Source organism: Siniperca chuatsi, linkage group LG15, assembly GCF_020085105.1.
Source record: "Siniperca chuatsi isolate FFG_IHB_CAS linkage group LG15, ASM2008510v1, whole genome shotgun sequence".
Lineage (NCBI taxonomy): Eukaryota > Metazoa > Chordata > Actinopteri > Centrarchiformes > Sinipercidae > Siniperca > Siniperca chuatsi.
Genome location: NC_058056.1, coordinates 13,132,206 through 13,154,055, shown reverse-complemented (window position 1 = coordinate 13,154,055; position 21,850 = coordinate 13,132,206). Strand labels below are relative to the sequence as shown.

Below are 21,850 nucleotides of genomic sequence, written 5' to 3'. Positions count from 1 at the left end.
CCCCAGTGGATGCCTCCCGGTGAATTTGGTGATCACCTTTTCCTGTAGCATTACCAGCAGGTCAAAGTTTTCACTTATCCTCTGAAATATCTCAGCATCTATCAGTTTGTACAGACATTCATTGTCCCCAGAGGATGAACTTTAATCACTTTGGTGATTCCCTAATCTCTATAAAAAGATATCTGCATATGAATGCAGAATCGGTAGACATGGGACAAGATTTTGGTATCGGAAGCGTTCTGGTTTCCGTTTGTAGTCCGTTTGTAATCCGAGTAGTGTTGACCAATCATGTTTGAGCGGGCTTTGATTGCATGCAGGTAAACAGTCCATGTGGAGAGCAAAAGAGGCAGAACGCATTGGCCGAAATGCATTCTAGGAAACCATTGGTGATCGTCTGACAACAATTTAGCTTTTTATCAATCTTAGAACTCTAGAGATTAGCCTTCTATTAGCTTTTTAAAAATGTATCTGCATTCAAATCATCGTTAGACGATAACCGATGGGTTACGACATTGCGACTGTAAACAATGATCGCCGCACGGAATAGGAAGTCTTGGCCCGGATATCCATTATCCAGATATCCGCTGGCTACACCGGAAGCCCTGAAACATTTGCCGTTGCCCCAGAGGCTAAATTGTCGTAAGATTGGTGATTCCCTGACTTTTCCTTTAGCACCACCATGAGATTTTAGGCGAAACGTTTCAATGTTTGCATGAAATTTGGTACCGACATTAATGTCCCCTTCAGGATGAATGTAATAACTTTGGTGATCCCTCAACTTTTGATCCATCATCAGGTCAACGTTTGAATTTGTCCAGTACTTTGGTTTGTCAAAACGAATGACATTCCCATCAGTCTCACAGCTGTAATTTGTGTTTACTGCTAATTAGCAATTGTTAGCATGCTAACACGCTTAACTAAGATGATGAACAAGGTAAACATTATACTTGTTAAATATGAACATGTTAGCATGCTGAGCATTTAGCTCAAAGCCCTGCTGTGCCTAAGTACAGCCTCACAGAGCCGCTAGCATGGCTGTAGCCTCTTGTCTGCCTGTCTGCTCATAAACTTCACCATGTCAAATTGCCCCTTTAACTTTACATGCATGTAAAATTCTGCATACAGTTCCTGAACCATAGAGAAGACCAGGGTGGTTTACTACACATTCTTCCAATGTTATGAAAAGCTTTATAGTCACAAGTTCAGCACCAAAGTCACTGTCATTAATCCCGACTCCCACAGTTATATGGATAGAAAAATAAGCTAGACTTGATGGGATGCTTGATGGGAGGGTGGCTGGCACTGGCCAGTAATGAGGCTGGCATTGGCCTTTTTTCCAACCACAGTCACTGCAAGCCAGTAAAGAGCTCCAGGCCACTGGGTTGATCCTGAGCACTGTAACTCCTCACCAAGCCAGGCTCTGTCTCCAAGCAAATCCGGCTCAACGAAGTGGTCATATCTGACCATACATCTACATGGACTGAGCCAGGATGCTGTGATGCTGTGCTGGCACTGTCCAGCTTCTAGCATGTGTGTTGATGCACATTTTGCTCATTTGTGAATTATTAAGAACTATAGATTAAACATATTTTGTGTTTGTATTAGATTTAAATTTGAAAGAGTTTCTTAACAAGCCAGATGTTTCTAAGTTACTTTCCTGTTGTGCCTGAACCTAATAAAATAGCTGGACCTGGATTGTCCCACAGCACCACACCACAATACCTAAGGCTCAATATTTGTGAATGAACCACCGTGATGCTCTGTGGTTTGGGCCACATCACAGCAACATGGAAGTTCTACAGCTTTTAGTCATCTTTTGAGCTAAAAGTCATCACAGAGTTTGTCAACTCAGAGGGGAATTCATTCAGTCATACTTTCTCCAGTTAGAGGATGAGGTTTTAAATGGGTTTCACTGACCACAACCGTGCAACCACAACAATAGTAGCCACATCTGGCCTGCACATGTGCCATCTCTCTTTGTGTACAGATCAGCAAAGGCCAGCTTACAGTTTACAATGCAGAGCCACATTTCACTTTCACCTCTGTGCTGTAAAGTCCAATCTGTTGAGAGAAAAACAGTTTGACAGCAGCATCAAAGACGGGATGTTACTAGGTTTTTGCACTTGCGCACGTTTATCTTGGCTCAGAGATGCTGGTGTGTGAAAGTCTAGGCTGGCACTGCACGCCACACTACATACTGTTAAATTTACTTAAGGGGAACTACCAGGAGCCAGTGAGTTAGAGATGGGTGGAAAGAAAAGAGAGGTACAGCACACCTGCTGGAAACTGCTGATTGAGGAGAAGCGTCTTCCTGTCTGCTGCAGTGATCTCTGCCAAGAGATGGTCGGCACAGTAGGGACCACCCTGGTGAGAGAGGGGAACAGGGTGAGGCTCTGTTCGGACTGACAGAAAGATTGACTGCATCCTATCAGCTGCTGCTTCCCAAACGTGCCCAGCTCTCAGTTTAGATAATGGCAGGCTGCCGCCTAAACCCTTTGAAAAAAAGACTGCATGTTTTCAGCCTGATTTCATTTCAGCTATGTTCTCATGAATAGCAGATTCACATGACTCCTCTGGACAGTCATTGCTGCATGGAAAAGTTGGATTCAGTGTATGAGGAATAAGCTACACAACATGATATTTTTCTTCTGCAGGTCCCCCTTCTCATAAAGTTATCAGGTTCCAGGTGCAAGACAGCCTGAAGAGGATATGATGTAACTCATCCAGGCTCCTCTCTGCTTTCTGTGTTAGCATTGTGGGTCATGGCAGGAGTCCCTTTCTGTTTAAGAGTGTCAGCCACCCAAAGGGATGATGAGGATACCATCCAGGACACTCTTGGGGGACATTAAAGGCCAGAAACAAGTGAGGACATGAGAGAGGCCACGGACATGGCAGAGAGTGTTTGTTTTGCTCTGGGTGTGAGCTATGCGAGGATCTGCCTGTATATTTTTCTTTTTATGGTGACTGGTTCAAACAAGGCTCTGTAGAGGAACCCCCATCAAGGGTCACCACAGTGCTACACCAAGAATATCAGCGAGAAACATGTAAAATAAATCTGTATTTTTAACTATACCTTTAAAGCATGTTTGAGTTTAAAGACCTTTTGCTTCTTCTAATTTTCTGAACACATGACTCATTCTCTTTGAGTAATTTGTTTTATGCTATAGGCAAGAGAAGTTACTTGGGGTCTTTGTAAGCAATTACTCACAGATAAGAGTCATGTGGCGCTGACAAAACAAAGAATGCATTTCTGCTTTACAGTTTTCAACAGACACATCAAAGTAAAATGAACAGAACAGAATGCAACAGACTGATTGAAATCCAAAAAGGGAAAGGGATTGTTGCCGTGAAATGCCTGCATGAGGTCAGTCAAAGCAAATACATATTCCTGTACTGGGCTGATAGATAGAGGAGAGACATGCATGACGTGCCTCTGATTTGTTTGCTTCATTTGGACTAAACCTGAGGTACAGGGAAGAAGGCCCACCAGTGACACTGTCCAGGCTGTGAAACCCTGTGAACACACACAAAAACACTCCATATTCATTGTATCTTCTGCCATTACATAATCATAATCAATCAGACTGGCTGTTAAGATGTTGCATCCCCCCCATTCCCCCGCTCTTTGTTTCTTTCCCAGCATTACCCCTTCCAATTAGCCAACATATTTCACGGACCTGATGGAATCCCCCAACTTTTGAAAGCGTCCATTCCAGACCGCCGTCATCATTTCAAAGCCTGTGCATAACAGGCCAACTGCTCTACAAGGACATACAGATTTAGTCAGATATCAAACATTGCCCATGGACTGCGGTTGAGATATTTTCCATCCACTGAGTTAATCTGTGATCTTGTTGCAGTCATTAGAGAATGCAACAGCAAGATTTTTGTGGCAAAGTAAACATTACATCAACAAAGAATTTGCCCAGAAAGACTTATCCAAGGAGGTTTTGCATGGAAATAAACTTTCAAGTAAATACAGTATGTAACACTTAAGTGTTGTCGAAATTCACAGACACCGTGTATTTATTACCACATAAATATAAAAACCTTCAATTTTCTGTCTTTTGCTAAGTATGAAAATGACATAATAAAGGCTGTTACGCAACTAAAGGAGTTCCTGGGTGTTTGCAACAAGGAGATTGAGCTATTTTCTGTTTAGGTTTGTGATTAACAGCCCCCAGGTTGCCTCCAGATGTGGCTTGGCCTCAGACACACACTGAGTAAATTTTTTGATCAATTCACCAATAAAAGAGTGACCCTACACGACACTATCCATCATCATAAGGGATGACGCAGTGATCTAATAAGTAGATCCGACTCCTCGCTGCAAACATGGAATCATTCTTTATGCTAAATGGTGGACAGATGGTCGGGCCCTCTGCAAGCAATCACAGCCAATGATTACCAAACTTCTCATCACACACACCATCAACTGGTGAGAGGAAAACAATAAGGTGGTGGGAAACAGTAGTAGGACTAACAGGAATTCGACCATCACAGCCTCTAATATTAGCCAGGCCTTTTGTGGATAATATCACTGACTGCATCTGTCTTTGTTGTTTTGTAAGAACACCACAGAATCTGTTTATTTTCAGAGGGAGGCTTAAAATATTCTGGATCAATCTACAAACAACAAACAGAGACTGGGTTGTTTATGAATATCAACTACACCCGTCCATTCCATTCTCCATTTGCCCATTATGAAATCCCTTGCAGACTTAGACAATTTCCAAACAAAAAACCTGGTACAGAACAAAATGTGCAAGATTTTAAGCCAAAGTTTGCTCTGAAATCTATCTAAACATCCCACGCAGAATGGACTTATATCAAGGTCTGTCATGCAAGTCTTAATATACAAGCCCTGTGATTGATTCCTCTAGGTTATCTTATCTCGGGGCCAGCACAGTTAAGTAGAAACAGTTGAAGGACAGTTTGATGGCGTTATCGTTTTGTTAACAGCTCTTGATAATTGTCATGTCCGTCATCATGTATTTTTCTACTGAGCTGTCATACTGTTTTTATTCATTTAGTAATTTACCTCTTAGATAAACACTGGTCTGGACTGTGCCAAGACTATCCATGAAGAAAGGAAGCTGGGTAGGCCTACTCTTTCTGCATGGAGAGTACAGAAACACTACTGGATCAGTTATCATACTCAGTTCACTCCATAATGACAGAGTGAATAAGTACAACCTTGATATGCTCTTGTGTTGTCATGTTTCATTACATTATATATTACTGGTGTCTTGCATCTTAACATTTAGCTTAAGTTAGCTTAGCTTACTTTTAAATTATTATATTGCTACTTTTACTTAAGTAACAGATCTGAATACTTCTTCCACCGCTGATGAGAAAATAAGAGCCTGATGGCACAGATTATCATCTAGTTGCTGGTTTGCATTCCATGACCTGCTGGGAAAATAATTTTGAGCAAGTGAATGATGAACACCTCTTAGATGCCCTTGGACAAGGCATTTAGCCCTAACCAAGACTGCTGTTGCGCTGAGCTGGTGTGAACGTACACAGCTGTGTGAGTGTGGAGTGTATACTGCACATTCAGTCAACTTTCACTAGATAAATAAAGATTGAAATATAATATACATTGCTTGACCTGTCATCTCAATTCAATTGCATCTATCCAACCACAATTCCACAAACTAAGTATCTAATGCATTTCACATACTTTACTCCCAGATCTGATGGTAGGTGATGTGCAGTAGTGACCGTTGGGTCATGTATGTAGATGCGTTGCTCATGATGCCATGTGAAGTCACGAGGATCAGCAGGATAAGTAAGCTCACCTCTTCTGGCACTTGAGGCTGTTTAGCAGCATGTCTGTCTGCGGGCTTATTAAAACTTGGCTCCCTAATGAACATTCGCCCTTGAAGCCTGCTGAGTGCTTAGTGCTGCTCAGGAGACGGGGCTCTGGACACACGGGGCCTCTCTTCCTGCTCCCTACGGAGCGCTCAAGTATAAAACTCAGCTGTACCGGCAGGCTGGGGTAGAGTCATATAAACACTTTTACATTACAGTGAACTGGAATGTTAACAAAAGACAGTCCACAGAATACATTCTGCGGTTCTTCCTCCGTGCTTTATTTTGGCGGAAATTAATTTTGCGAGCTGATAGAGAGAGCAGTTTTATTCACTCTGTGGCTGTTTTTTGTTTATAGTTTTGTCGTTGTCATTTTGTCATCGTTGCCTTGGGTGATTTAAACCCCGCTGCATGGGAGAGTGGGAGGAAAAGGCAGTTCCACATGGGCTGACTGAGACCCTGCAACCATGCCATGACTTCACACTCCATTGTGAACATGCCAATTTATGTTTGTGTGTGTGTGTGTGTGTGTGTGTGTGTGTGTGTGTATGTGAACATTGAACAAAGTTGAGTGTGGTGTGGGCTTGTAGACAAGTTGCACAATAACACGTCCAGCCCAACAGCTCCCTCAGGGGCGTGATTTACGAGCTGGGCAGTGATGGGAGACATCCAGGAACTAAAGCCTGCTTAACAGACATGGAAATCCCATTCTGAACAGTGACTAATGTATCTACCTATGTGTCTGTCTGTCTGTCTATCTATCTGTCTATCTAGAATCTATCTATTTCATTGAACGTCTGTGGTGCTGGCTAAGATGAGTTCAACACTAAATAAAAAAGCAGATCAAAGAGATTCCACAAAAGTGCCATGATGAATGGGGCAGTTTTCCCAAACATCTGTTGGAGGCCTTGGTGTCTGTCCGCCCGGGGGGCTCTTGCAGACAGGTCACCACAGTCAGAGAGGCTTCCTCCCTGAGCCTCACACACCCATTCTTCCTCTCAGTCCTGTCCCATGGATCCCATGGTAATAACAAGGTTTCATTGATTGCCGTTGTACCGGCTGGACTGAAGTTTAGTCTTTGTTATATGCTGCTGTTGATGTTACCCTGTTGACCCTCGCACTGGAGGGATCCCCACCCAACACTGGTGACTGATGATTAGTGAAAGCCTGTGGCAGAAAACACTTTGAAGTCATTTCTGCTAATTGTTGTGTCATCCCCTTTTTCCTTGAAGCGTGCTTGCGGTAAACGGGACGTAGGTTACGGCAGGCCAATGGTTTGTTCTGACTAAATGGACTATGGGGAAAAGGTTTAATGGATTGAAAAATAACAAATTTATCATGCTTAATAGGAAGCTATTCAGGTCAAATTGACCTCATGCGGGGGGTTAAATCGCATCATAACTTTCTGGCGCTCGACCTTCACTGTTAATTGGGGGCAGTGAAGAAGATTTTTCATTCACCTAACTGTTGCTGAAGAGAGCACATGATTCTCTGCTCACAGCTAACCAAGCATGAGGCCCATCCAGCGGGACCAGCAGACATCAAACATGAACATTACATGAAACTGAACTCTACATATGGGAAGGAGAACACTTCTTGAAAAAAAAGCTAGCAATTTGTTTTCGGCCCAAACTACGGCACCATACCAAATTGATGTGCTGTCGTGTCATCAGTGAGTCAACCAGCAAATGTGGTTTATGCATCATCCATTCCCAGCAGTAAAGGTAAACAGATCTTAACCTGTATTACTCTACAGACTGCAGTCTAATATCAAAACAACTGACAATTTGGTAAATCTTTCCTTTATCCTGCGTGCGGTCAGACTGTTGAGTGGGCGGCTTTGGGGTAAAATAAAAAAACTGTTTTTCAGTGTCAGACAATCACAGTTTCTGTGCCACAACTGTTTGTACTACAAACCCTTATATAATTTTGTGGGTCTAGTAGACAAGCAAGAAGATTCAAAACTTCCAGGAGTGAATTATAGCAGACAGTGTTGCAAATACACTAAGAGGCAAATGTTTGGGGCATTTGAAATAGATGTAATTTTACTTTCTACATGATCAACATTATAGATGTTTTGTTGATAGCTACTTGGTTGTATAGAAAAAGGAGTGACCCTCTGGAGGCAATTAAGGAGTTAAGTGAGTAGAATATAATGCTTTCTGTAAGTGTGAACAGCATTTTTACAGGTCCTGGTTCAGAAATAAAACCACTTTTATAAGATATGGATAGCAGTCTTTAAAGTTAGATATAAAAAAGAAACAGATCCAATGTAGCCTGTCGACTTGGTGAAAAACTGGGAATTTGTTTTACGATATGACCAGAGAGGCTTCAGTAAATCCCTTTGCTCTTTATTGCACCAGTTGCACACACCGGATTTAGATGGTTAACTACCGGAAAGTCATTGGCAGTTTGGTGCCAGACAGCTGGCATGAACTCAGAGGTGCCTGTCTCACCTTTGCCCCAATTTCTAAAATATCCCATCTAATATTGCCTCTGCATCATTCATGTTGTCTGTTATGAAACTGTGTTGAATAGAGCCATCAGTAAGTACTTCTGGGAGATAAGTGTGTGGTGGAGCAGTTTTTTCTCCTGTGGTGGGAGGGGGGTGTAGGGTAATTGGAGCAGATATCCACTTCTATCCTCCTGGTAAAGCTGCTAATGTGGAAAATGCTTGACCTTGATTTTCCATGGTCGGTTGGTGGAGACACCGTGAAACAACGTGAACGGGCACTGAAGCTTTGAGGCGCGTGGCCATCTATCACCCCTCCAGAACAAATAACAGCTGAGCCGGTCCAGTGGGCCTAGTGGCCAGGTCACAGCCAGGGGGACCAGAAGGAGGAGAGCCTATGGGGCGCAGGCCAACAGCTAGAGAGGCACGCTAAATCGAGAGTGAGGGGCCAGGAAAATTGAAAGGGAGGGGAGAGAAAAATGGGGAGAAGGAGGTAGAAAGCTCAGAGTGAAAAGCCAGGATAATCTATCACTCACATTAACTCCTCCCTCTGCTTTTTCTTTTGTCAATTCTTCTAACAGCCAAAGAAAACATGCCGACTAAATACTCTGAATTTACAAGAATGCATGTCACAGAGGGCACTGTCTCCATCCCACACTTATTTAGACATTACTGCCAGTATTGATTTATGCTGTGATTGATTTCATGTGATTTTGAATCTTTTAGGCTACATCTAGCTAATGACCAGAAGGCCCCACATCTTTGGAAAATGTATGTTTTCTGGAAAGTTATGGCAAGTTCTTATTTGACCTAATTGGCTGCCAGCATGATCCACCCTTTGAATCTGCTCCAGTGGCATTTATCATGCAGTAGCGTGACATCATTCTGTGTATTGTTCATAGGAGACACTTTTAAATCAAACTTCAAGAGACAGAGGGACTACACCACAAAATTCAAGGTTAAAGTGGAGGATTTAGAAAACATTTACAGAATTGAGCAGTAGATTTTCTAACTGACCAGAGTTGAAAACATTAGCCGGTGCGTATTTCAACAGCCCACCAAGGCTGCCATCAATAAAACATTTTTAATGTGTTAAAGCTAGAACTATAAATTGTAATAAATCCACAGGAATCTTCCTCTTTCTGTGTTTCTTTCTGAACCAAGTGCCTTGATCCAACAAATTTCACTTTCACTTAAATGGGGGAGAGAAATGGACAGTCGTGATCAGATTTCTTGGTTATAATGTAATGCAGCTTCCTGAATTACGTTTCAAATAGCAGAGATGGTTCTGTCAGCTAACCGACCCTGATACAACATAACCAACAAGAGAACTTTTTGCATATTTAGCCTGTAGATGGAAGCAGGAGTGCAGCATCTGCCTGTCTGTCTATCTTTTGCAAAATTCCTATCTCAGGTCCACTCAAATATTCAGGGAGCAGAGCTATTCAACTTCATTTGATGCAGTTGGCACCTGGTTGATTATTTTACTGCAAGGAGTCCATCTATATCACAGACTGTGCTGTAACATATGATGTATAATGATTTCTGTATCAAAGCCAAAACAGCTTGTCCTCTGGTGGAGCTTTTCAGAGGGTGTAAAAGGGTCATTTGTAAAAGGGAAGTACTTAATCTAATCTTTGTTACAGTTTTCTTGCAGATTTCTTTTAGCACTGACATACCAGGCAGCTTTAAGCCTTTGTTAACTTAACAACACACACCCTTAAATGAATGAGCAGATCATTCAGCTGTGAAGTAATGCAGGGTGGATGTATTGCCAGTGCTATGACATGCATTAGAAACATACGCCAATGGTGCTAAAGTCTGTCTAACAAGTTTCTGGATCGCTCCACCATTTGAAAGCATAGATGAAGTTGATTGTTTTTACCTTTGTCCCCAGTAATGTATAACAATGCTGTGCAAGGCTTGTATGTGCAGTATGGCTTTGAAGCACACACATACAAATCTCTGTTTTTTTCAAGCCAGCACTTGCAACACCCATATAAAAAAGAAAACAAGCATGAATATCATGAAAGACGAAGTGGAAGTGCCTGGCTTAAATAACGCCTATGTGACCTACTTCTATTACACAGCTGAGAGCACCTCATTCATACAAGCTGGGAAAGACCTTGTAGTCCTTGGCCTAAGCACATTACATTTATCCTGCTCTATCTTCAACTGTTTCCTCTTGTTGCGTGAATGCCTGTTTTATGTACACTGCTCAATCTGTTACGAAGCACGATGGAGGTCTTCTGTAATATTACTTCCAAGGAAAAGCTGTCATGTTCAATGAAAAAAAACTACATTAATAAAGCACATAATTTCACGAACCTCCCCTTTCCACGTTTTCCCCCAGGTCCTCACTGCTGCCCAGACTGAACAATGTCAGTATTATGTTAGCTCCTGGGCAAAGAGGAAGGAGAGCTGAGGGCTTTGATACAAATGGCAAAGGTAGCTAACGAAGAGATTGACGCTCCTTGTTGGTGCTCTCCATTGAAAGTCATCACAGAGACTGATTCACATGGATCACTTAAAATTCTGGAGGCGAGGCTAAGAATACACTGTTGATACTTGCTTATAATGAGAGCCCTACATTCTGGTTGTAATGATACTGTTTGGCTTTCTAATGGGTACACTTGAACTCTGACCCTCCACTCACTCAACAGTGACAAGGCAGTCACTTTCAGCTGAATGGATGCAAATGTGTCTCTCTTGGGATGTTCATGCTGACAGGTATACATGTGAAGTTTGTTCCCATTGATATAATTCATCAGAAGGCATCAAATGTGTGTTCAGTAGCTTCAAAACATTTCAGTTATACACTGAAAAACCATCTAGGAAATGGAGCAATTAAAAGCACATAGTAGTCTGGAGACAAATCAAATCCACCATGAGCTTTCTTCGTCAAACCCGCACACACATACAAGTTGTTTGCATCAGTGCAATTACAAGAGTTGGATATTGTTATTGTTGCTATGACCTGTGCTTTATAAGAAACTGTGCAGTGTAATGCAGTTATATTTCTGCTCTGCATTTGAAAGATGATAGGAGTGGCTTGGTTGTCATGCCAGAGTTTTCAAAGGACTCTTTGTGTAGAAGCTTTGGTCATAGCCAGAGACATCCTCCTGGTATTTATTCTAGAGTTCCTCCAGATGCTGCAAATTGTATCAAATTGGGCCACATTAAGGCCCACTTTTATAACATGTATAGCTGCTCCACAGATCTTCAGTGACTCCCAACCAGGGGTACTTGTGCCCCAGAGGATACTTCTGCAGTTGCCAGGGAGTACGTGAAAGATTGCTGAGTTGCTCAACTAATTGATTTAAAAATATATCCACATATTATATCAGATGTAACACCTGAACACTATGTGCTGCGATTGAGTGTGTGAAAACTAATTAGTAAGTGAGAAGATAGAGGTCTAAACAGTTAGTAAAAGTAATGAGAAACAGTTAAAATAGTTAGCTAAAAGTATTAAACAGTCAAAGTTATAAGCTAAAAGTAATGGATAAATGGTAAAAAGATAGACAGTTTAATGGATTAACAGTTGAAATTGTTAGCTAAAACAAATGGATAAATAGTTGAAATAGCTAAATGTAATGGATTTAAACAGTTAAGTAGTTAGCTAAAAGTAATGGATAAATGGTAAAAATAGATAGCCTAGCTTAATTATAGATTAACAGTTGAACTAGTTAGCTAAAATAATGAATAAATAGTTGTAATGGATAAACACTTAAAATAGCAAAAGTGGATAAGCAGTGAAGTAGTTAGTAATGGATAAATGGTAAAAATAGATAGCCTAATTATGAATAGTTGAAATACTTAGCTAAAAGTAATGGATAACACTTGAAATAGCTAAAGGTAATGGTTAAGCAGTGAAGTAGTTACCCAAAAGTAATGAATAAATGGTTAAATAGCCTACCTAAAGGTAATCGATAAGTGGTTGAAATACACTCAGTTGCCAGATTATTAAGTAAACCTAGCTAAAACTAATGCAGTCTAACACAAAAGACCTCCCATCATGAAGGTTATAATGTTCAGTTTTTGTTTAAACTGTTTTAGAGAGGTAATTCATTTTGGAGGCTGCAGTTTGTGGTGCTGTTGGACTGTATTACATTATACAGAGAGGTGTTTCTGTTATTTAGCCTACCCTCATTTAATGGGGTGGACAAAATAATAGAAACACCTGTCAGTATAACACTACAATTCAACAGGACAACAAACTGCAGACTCCAAAATGACCATACAGTTGAGTCAACACCTCTGTATAGTTTCAACAAAAACTGAACATTATAACCTTCATGAATGTAGACGTTTTAGCTAGGTGTAGGCTGCCTAAGAACTGAGTGTAGATAGTTAATGTCATGGATAAATAATTGAAATGTCCAGTTTCTGACACTCCTAGTAGTAGAAGTAAATGTATGCAAACTTGACCACATTGACAAAATGGAGTGAAAATATTACTGCAACAATATCCACTTTTATCTAATTAATAGTGTTAAATAATATCCAAAAAAATCTATTCAAATAAACACATTTGAAAAAGGGATACTTGAGTGCATCTGTCAGGCCTGTAGGGGTACATCTGTCAAAAAAGGTTGGGAACCACTGCTCTACAACATGAGGCTTATAACATGATACAGAAACAGATTGAGGCTATAACGCAGCAACAATTGAGCTGCTCACTCACACAGGTCACTGAGCAGATAGCACCTCATGGATTTGTCTGTGCATGGCCTGGGCACCTTCAAGGACGCTGGGGTCAACTGGCCATCATCTATGACATCGGCACTCGCCAGGCAAGGCCAGGGGTGGAGTGAGACTGTTGGACACTCATAAGACAAATACAGCCTCTTTCTCTAATTAGATTTCTCATGGGTTGCAAGATGAGCTGTAATCAGCTGTGGTGCTCAGCCCAAGGCTCCACACAGACATGATGTTTCCTTGGAGATTCACAAGGAGAGAGGACACTCTTCAAAGTGTTCATTCAGTAACCTTTTTTAAAAAGTTTTCTTAGTAAAACAAATCCCTTTTCAGAGGTTTGTATGGTCTGAAGGAGAATAAACGGGCAGACTACTGGTCTTCCTCTCTGCTGCAGTGTGTTTTGGATGGCAGTCCTGTGAGTGGTAATGGTGCTCGGGGACCACTCATGAGAGAGACAGGCGTGCATCTTTGTGGGTTGAATGAGAGGAGGGAGCCAACTCTCTTTGGGTTGTTTAAGATCTTATGGGAGAAGAGAAATGTGTTGTTTCCAGACAGTCAGAGGGAAAGTGATGATGCAGCATGGATGAGAGGGGGAGATGAATGGGATCTGTTACATAACCTGACCAGTTTTCCAAGATTCCAGAGTTTGAACTGTGCGATTCCCATACCTTATTGCTAGATCAAAGCATTTCTGTACGTCCACAAATGGCCAGGATGCACGCTTTACATGTTGCAATCTAAAAACTGCAGCACTGTAAATTGAAATCCGAGTGCTTCACACGTCACTGTGGTACTGTAATAAGATGAAATAATTAGCCTACGCTCAATTAATTCAAATCATCATAAAAGAGACTGCAATAACTTAAATATCCCAGCAATCAGTGCTGCCGAGTCTTAAAGAAAAACATCTGGTTTCTAAATCTTTATGATATTGTAGTAGCCTGTCAATTCAAATCTAAATTGAAGGTAACGGTTAACGCAGCTGCATTTATGATAATTCCAATCGTCCTGTTCAAAGAAATCACAGAAAAAGACACACAGTAACATGATGTAACTTGGCAGAGAAAGTGCGTGTGGGCACATGGACCGAGCGGTGCCGTGAGTGAAGCAACAATGCAGCCGACAAGGGGGAGTTTCTTCTTGCAAAGCGCGTGCAATCCCTACAAAAATTCCCGGTGACTTCAGATCCAAGGAGGTGGTGATATTCATGGGAGCACGATTCAAACTCTCTCACTTGGAGTAGGAGTACAGCTTCAGCAGCCCTTGAGCCAGCGCGCTGCTCTCTTTGCGCCTCTTTTCTTGTTTGACATAATCTAAAGCAGATGGATTAATGTTTGCTTAAAATAAAAATAAAAAAAAATCAGCGCTGGAAGGAGAAAAGCTCAGTTTCTCACTTTGGACTGAAGTTAGGTGCTGATTTGACAACCTGAAGACATTTTCCGCAAAGTCTTACCTGGGCATTATGAAGAGGTATCCAGGCTTTTTTCATTCTTGGGAGAGGATGCAGTCTTACTGAACTGGTGTAGCCTAATCGCGGATTTCTTGTTTTTTTTTTTTCGCTCATATTTTAGTGTCTCGATAAAACTAACGCGATCTGGCCTTTTACGCGGTAGTTTCAAAACTTTGCATGCCCAAAATGGACCGTGCAGGATTTGCTGTTTTAATGGTTTTGGCTGTTGCACTGGTGCGAATTGGTGACAGTCAAAAGGACACAACAGGTGGGAGGAAAGAAGGTGCAGGGGCAGGCAGGGCGGTCTGGGATCAGGAGAAGTCCCGGGTGAGGAGTCAAAGTCACTCGCCAAGAGGACCAGAGGACGGTGCATCCCCCAGACCATCCGGTGAAACTTCTCCTGGGACCCGCCACTCAAGGACTTTGGTCCGCCTGCCCAGGGGCACATCAACCCAAGGGGATGGCAGGCACATATCCACAGCAGGACCGCTTCATGCTGCAGGCGGCTCCCGGGAAGACCTCCTCTCTGCGCCGAGGGATGGTGCGCTGCGGGGCGCCAGACACCCGGCCAACCAGCACAGAACCAAAGTGAACCGCAGGCAGAGCAGCAAGCCCAGCACCAGGAGACTTGTTGGGTAAGAATGACAGCCAAGTACTCTACAGTCTGTTTTAATGTTTTACTTTGCTTTGTCAAGCTGTATGAGCAGTACTTTTGAAGGAATTTGTGTGACCTATTTTACTCTACACGAGTCCATGTGGTTTACTGTAAAGTGGTGCTGGCCCACTTCGGCAGAAGCTCTCTTCCTGTAAGGCAAACCAACTGATGATGTAACATAACAACCAACAGAAAATGGCTACAAAGTGTTGCTCTATATCAATACAGCTTGGTTATAGTGCATGAAACTGTCATCCAGTAGCCTATTGGGTGAAAGAGCTGCACTCCAACTAAATATGAATTACTGTAATAAATGTATATTGTCATCTGGGTCATGGCAGGACATGGAATAATAGCTGCGGTTAAACACTGTGCTGATTACTGGGCTGATAGTGGAAGCTTATAATGAACAGCAAATGTAGGCTATATGAATGGGTGAACTGCATTTGAACTGTTTTGAGACTAATGCAACACTGCATTATCACCATTTCCTCCCATTACTACACATTACATTATATTCAAATCATAGTAGGAGAGTGCTGCAGACTACTTCAATGTGTGTGCCCCAGTTTTGTGCTGTTGCCTGTGGCCATGTATTGTAGTGGCTCAACCGGAGCCTTGGTTGGTGAACATTTGCAAATTTGCTTAGTGATCAGAAACACCTGTTTCTCTGATGGCCTTCTCTCAATGCTGCAAATCCCTATTTTTTTTGTCTCTGTTAAACTCCAAACATGATGATGGGTTGTTTCTATATTAGAGCCCTTTTCTCTTTGTTAAATGAACCCTCGTGCCTCCAGTTCCGTAGGGACAAAGCATAATACACACAGGAGGGGAGAGTGTTTACATCATAATCAGAGGAGGATTTGAATGGCTCATCTTGGGTTGCAGACACTTAAATATAAATGAAATATATCTTCTGTGTGTCATAACAGGGCCTCTTGCCTTTAAGAAATTGATTATTTATATGGCCAATTTATGGAGAACGCTTTACAAGCAATAGGAGGATTCAGGATTCAGCCAATTGGTTCGCCATTTGTAGCCATACATATAATGTGTACTCACCTGTCTGAAGCCTAAACCATGATGTAACTGAAGAGGAAAAGGATTCATTGACTATACATTTCAGTTCATGCGCTGAGTCTGACCCTCGCCTACCTGCTAGCTATTGATACTTTCTTCTGTTAAGAGGTCTTTGTAGTGCAGGACCCTGAAAACTAACACTCTCCACCACCCAAGAGAAATGATGGACAGGGATGTTGTCCAATACTTCTATCTGCATATTACTGACTCTGTCCACGGAATAACTGTATTAATATGCCCTGATCCATCACACCTTAAAAACTAAATTTCTCAACTGTCAGCCAGACAGTTGCACTGATGCATGGTTGAAGTGTCTATTTAAAGCAGCACATAAAGCAAATGCTGCCTGTAGTTTTAGATCCAACATGCTTTATTGCAGCACGGGGCGCATGCCTTGCTTGACATTGCCAAAAAAACATATTCCAGTGTCGAATGAATGGGGTTCTTTGAGTTTTAAAGAAGCATGAAGTTGGTGTTACATAACTCTGCGGGAACATTACGGTATAGTTGTCTGCGCGGTGATTTTAACACTTTGATTCATTAGCTTCAGATGAATCATCTGCTGCTTATTAGAGAAAGTGTTTTCATGACACATTTCCTCTTGGAATTCCCACTCAGCTTACTCGTTTACTGTACCCCGCGGCACTGGCAGCGCTGGGTTCACTTAACTCTACATTCATGTTGACTCACTATGACTCCCTTTCTGTTTTCAATGCACCTGTCAGACGTTTGACTGATCCAGATAGCTCAGTGGTGAAATAATACTCCACCGCCTCATGTTGGGGTTTAAATAAAAATATAACTAGGTGTGAACATGGTGTTATCTAATATTTTAACTTGGGGCATGATCCTAATTATGTTGTATAAAGTTCTCCATTACATACATATATCCCTTGATGGAATTTGAATGTGATTACTGATGTCTTTGGCACGGGCCTGGCCTGATGTGTTTGATTTATGACAAAGCTGAGCATGCCAGAGGGCCCCAACAACTGCATGTCATCCCTGTGACATCTCGATAACACTTGCAGTATCTAATGAGTGCAATCTGACTGAGGTCAATGAGTCAATTCCTGTTATCTTCTCAAATCACCATGACTCAGACATCCACTTACTGTAATATCTTGTGAAAAGATGATGGGGCACAGATCCATGCCAGAGCGTTGACTGTTGCCCTGAAGTTGCTCTTGCGGTCTGGTGCCTTTTCATCTATCGCACTGTAAGAATTGGCCTGCGCTGCAAGTGCGGATTAAAGAGTGCAAAGAATCCAGTTATAACTGTTTAAAACTTGTCATCTCTCATTTGCTCAGTGATTTATAGAAGATGCAGGGTGCTTTTCATGTCCCGTGTGTCTCGCATAATCCTTTCAAGGCTCAGATAACTCTGTATTTGTTTTCACTCTGGACTCTCGCATAACAGAAAGAAGGACTTGTGGGTCCACTTTCAGATAGAGTTTCGTGACTTGCCCTGAAATTTTCATCGAATAAAATGCAATTATAGCGTAATCTCTAAGGTGTTCATATCAATAGGCCAGCCACATCAGAATGATCTAAAACTATGACAGCCTTCGCAATCAGATCAGTTTCTCATGCAAGGGTTTTAGGCCTTCCACACTCACTGTTATACTCTATGGATTATGAAGAGGCCCTCCATATGAATGTATGCTTGAAACAGTACCGTCAGTGTCTTATTTCACCCTGGTGTCTGTATATGTCTTCCTTCGTTCAGGCCTAATGTCTGTGGAGGTCAGCAGTGCTGCTCAGGCTGGGCTTTGGCACCAGGAACCAATCGCTGCATAAAACGTAAGTAAAAACTTGATGTGTACATTTTAAATGCATGTAATCGGCCTGAATACTTTTTCATTCAGCTACTAAAGACAACAATTTTATTCTTTGCAAACTAAGGTCATACATGATTGTGAAGTGACAACAGTCACACAAGCACACTGACATGTGTTATGTATATTAGAGCTTTCTGATCTAGTAAACTTCGCAGACAGAAAGGCTTTACAATCTTAAGCACACAGACTGAAAAATAACATAGTAAATGGCTACTAATGACTATCCTGTCAAGTGGAATTGCATTATGAAAGTTTTCCTAGGGTGTTATTTCCCCCATGGTCATGTTCATCATGTGGTGTTTGCCTTTTCTTTTGATGTAAGATCCTCGCATGGAAATTACCACCACTTAGCACTTGGCTCTCTTTTTGACCAAGGCCTTAATTATGGGTGGAACTGCCTCTTCTTTTATTTGACCACAGCAGCATTGGATATCCTAACTGCCAGATAATTAAAAGTGAAATAGAAGACACCGGCTGCGAATGACTAATCGGCCACTTCTTCAAATGCAATATTGACAAAAACATTGTTACACATTGTTAAGAGAACTGTTCTGGTATGTCAGAGTCTTATTATTGACCTATTCTTGACAAAGGATACAGAAATGGCTACAGCTTACACCAGATTTACTCTTTGCATGTCATGTTTCAATTTCACGTTTATGGCCGCCATTGTTTGCTGCTGACTGAAATAACAGGTTGCAATTGGAGCTTTTTTAGAGAGAGTTATCTTTAAATTTTATGAGTGAAGTAAAACCCACACAGCAGCTGGCATGTTTTCACTAACACGGTAACTTGTCTTTTGCTTTTTCTGTCTCCTATCTATCTATCTATCTATCTATCTATCTATCTATCTATCTATCTATCTATCTATCTATCTATCTATCTATCTATCTATCTATCTATCTATCTATCTATCTATCTGTCTATCTGTCTGTCTGTCTGTCTGTCTGTCTGTCTGTCTATCAATAGGGCCTACTTCTTTTTGACCTGTTTACTGTTTTCTCTGATTTTACTGTTAACTGTTTGTTCTCTGCAAATTATCTCCCTCACACACACACACACACGCACACACACACACACACGCATACACACACACTTAACACACACACACACTTAACACACATTTCAGCCAGTTGATTACACAACAAGCTGATTGGCCCCAGCAGCCTCCTAATTAGATCTCCTTCCCTCCTGCCCAGTGCAAAGCCTCCTTCCATTTTTTCTCAAGTCCCAGCTAAAGGCACACTTACCAAGGTGTAAATTACATCTAACATGGAGATGCAGTTACCCAAATTAAAAGAGTAAATACTTTTAGTCTGCCAGAAAGTAACAGGTCCAGTCTAACGTGCCTGTGTTAAACAAGGCAGTGCATCTGAGCAGGCCAGGGGTCTATCCAACCATCTGGACCCTCTTACAGCTTGGCCCTCACCCAGGTCTGACTGGAGGCTATGCTATCATCAGCTGAGTGAAGCCCCACAGCCGGCAAGGTGCCAACACAAAGGCCCCAGACTCGAGCTGGGACTGGAAGCCCCCACGTAGAAGACCTCCATGGAGGAAAACAGGCTCAGGCTATCTTTATTCCGTCCCCGCCTGAGACCCAGGCTGCTTTATTAGGAGATGGCAGCATGAGAAAACATGTTCACAGTAGGGAAAAGAAAAGGAACAAACCTGTCGGCTGGGAGCATAAGTAAAAGCATATCGTGGCTGAGCTGCGTAATTCTCACTGAATGGACTGAAGTAATGTCTAATGGGTAAAAGTGTCAGCTGCAGGTCTAAAGTTATGGCTTCCTAACAATACCTCCTTGTTGAATTGGGTTGAGCTCAGAGCAAATATATGACAGGAAGTGGATCACTAGTTGTCCAGGGAGTGCGCCTCCATGTCTTTAGAAATGTGTTTATAAAACAGTCTACGTCTGGGTCTCCATGGGTCTGGTTGAAGATTGTTGTCTGGCTTCCTGAAGACTCTGTCCTGCCCATGTCCTGGCAGGTTTGGTGCTGACTGTCTCTGTTTTTGGCTTCAGGATGGATGGTTAGCAGACCTGTTTGTGTATTAAAGCAAATTCCATGTGCTGAAAATAGCCAGGGTTGTGTTATAGAAAGCTTTGATCCATTAAGAAGAACAGAACATTGCAATTCCACTACTGCATCGTGTTTATTTCTCTTCTAGTTAAGTTAGCCGCTGTAATTAGAGATAAAACTTCAAAACTTCAACTTCAAGGTTTTTATGACTGAGGTTTTACCCAGCCAATATTCTTTTTATTAATAGTGGCCAAGAACCAAAGGTGTGTATGTGTTGTGTTTGGTCTGGTAAAGTGAGGCCAGGTGTAAGCTGGTCTGTACTTCCATCTGTTTACTTGCAAGCAGAATCGAAGCTCCCGTCGAGATGAATGCAGCATCTTGTTTTTAGGTCAGCACTTATACTTATTCCCCACTGTGTTGAGATTCACATCTGTTCATCAAAAAGTATTTTTGCTAAGATGAAGAGCAGAGGGAGGCCATATTGTAGCCTCACCCAGTCACAGCCCAGCAGTAGTTCTCTCTGAGTTATAATACAAGACTTTCTGTCAGCCGCATTACTGCAACTGTTAACACTGTCTTGACACAAAAACTGATTAAATGTTTGTGCTGAACACTGCAGATGTTCAGTTCATTGTTTAAAATGTCTTCAGCCTCAATGCAAATCTCATGGAATCTAATACCACTTTAAAATGCTTCACCAACAGATCAACAACATCATTCATAAAATACGCCAGTAATAGTAAGCCGTGGGAATGTTGTACACCTGACAGTAATTACCAAAAAGGGAAAACAGCAAGTTGGTTCAGTAAAAGTTGTACCATTAGTTTCTGTTGGGAATTGCCACAGAAATGTGTTTACAAAATAGTAAGCTACTTAGCTGTGGAATTAGGATGAAAGTTTGAATTGCTGGTAAGTTTTAATATAAATACGGTAACCCTCAATTAGATATCTTGTACATCAGTGTAGAATAACTGTTTTGAGGTTTTGGGTGACATTTACATTTCTTGGGAAAAAACAATTAAAGGAAAAACTTTCAAAGCCAGTATTACCAGAGAATAGATTTGAATTTTATCTGTTCTCCTGCTTTCAGTGGCTTCACTCTTATCTTTACACCTTTAATGTGCCTTTCACTCATACCTGGCTCGGACAGGCTACTAGGAGGCACACAGACAGTCTGAGCTAAAGGAGCTCTTTGGCAAGTCAGCGCTGTAGTATAGATGCCCACTAGTTTTACAACAAGAGTCTACAGCCAAGCTAGCAGCTCTGTCAGGCTGCACTTAGCCTACTGTAGACACTGTGGTGCTTTGAGCTAAATGCTGATGGCAGCATGTTAACATGCTCACAATGACAATGTTAACAAGCTGATGTTTAGCAGACCAATGTTTACCATGTTCACCATCTAAGTTTACCGTGCTAGCATGCTAACATTTGCTAATTAGCACTAAAAGTACAGCTGAGACTGTGGGAGTGTCATTAGTTTTGCAGGTATTTGGTCATAAAGTATTGGACAAGTTGAACATTTGACCTGATGGTGGCACTAGATGAAAAGTTAAGGGATCACTAAAGTTATTACAATTCATCCTGAGTGGGGCATGAAGGTCTGTACCAAATTTCCATTTCCATTGGAAATCCATCCAATAGTTATGTCACTAAAAATCACAAATGTCAACCTCATGGTGGCGCTAGAGCAACAGTCAGAGGATCCAAAAATAGCAAATTATTCAATAGTTGTTGAAATATGTCAGTCCGGACCAGCAGACAGACTGATACACCAATATTGCCATCCATAGAACCATGCTGCTAGCCTGGCTACAAAGGAATGCTAGGTGTTGGCGT

General features: G+C 41.7%; 1 protein-coding gene across 2 annotated transcripts in view; it reads left to right on the top strand.

Annotated features, from left to right (window-relative positions):
- Positions 1-14,138: 14,138 nt before the first annotated feature.
- The window catches only part of LOC122861463 (latent-transforming growth factor beta-binding protein 2-like), an 84,439-nt gene continuing 76,727 nt past the window's right edge, over positions 14,139-21,850 (top strand). The window contains exons 1-2 of one of the 2 annotated variants that reach the window (XM_044165907.1): positions 14,139-15,055; positions 17,884-17,957. In XM_044165907.1, the coding sequence (XP_044021842.1) occupies positions 14,598-15,055; positions 17,884-17,957 (532 nt within the window). In that variant the 5' untranslated portion in view covers positions 14,139-14,597. The remainder of the gene's footprint in view (positions 15,056-17,883; positions 17,958-21,850) is intronic. The other variant, XM_044165906.1, reaches the window with a different exon arrangement.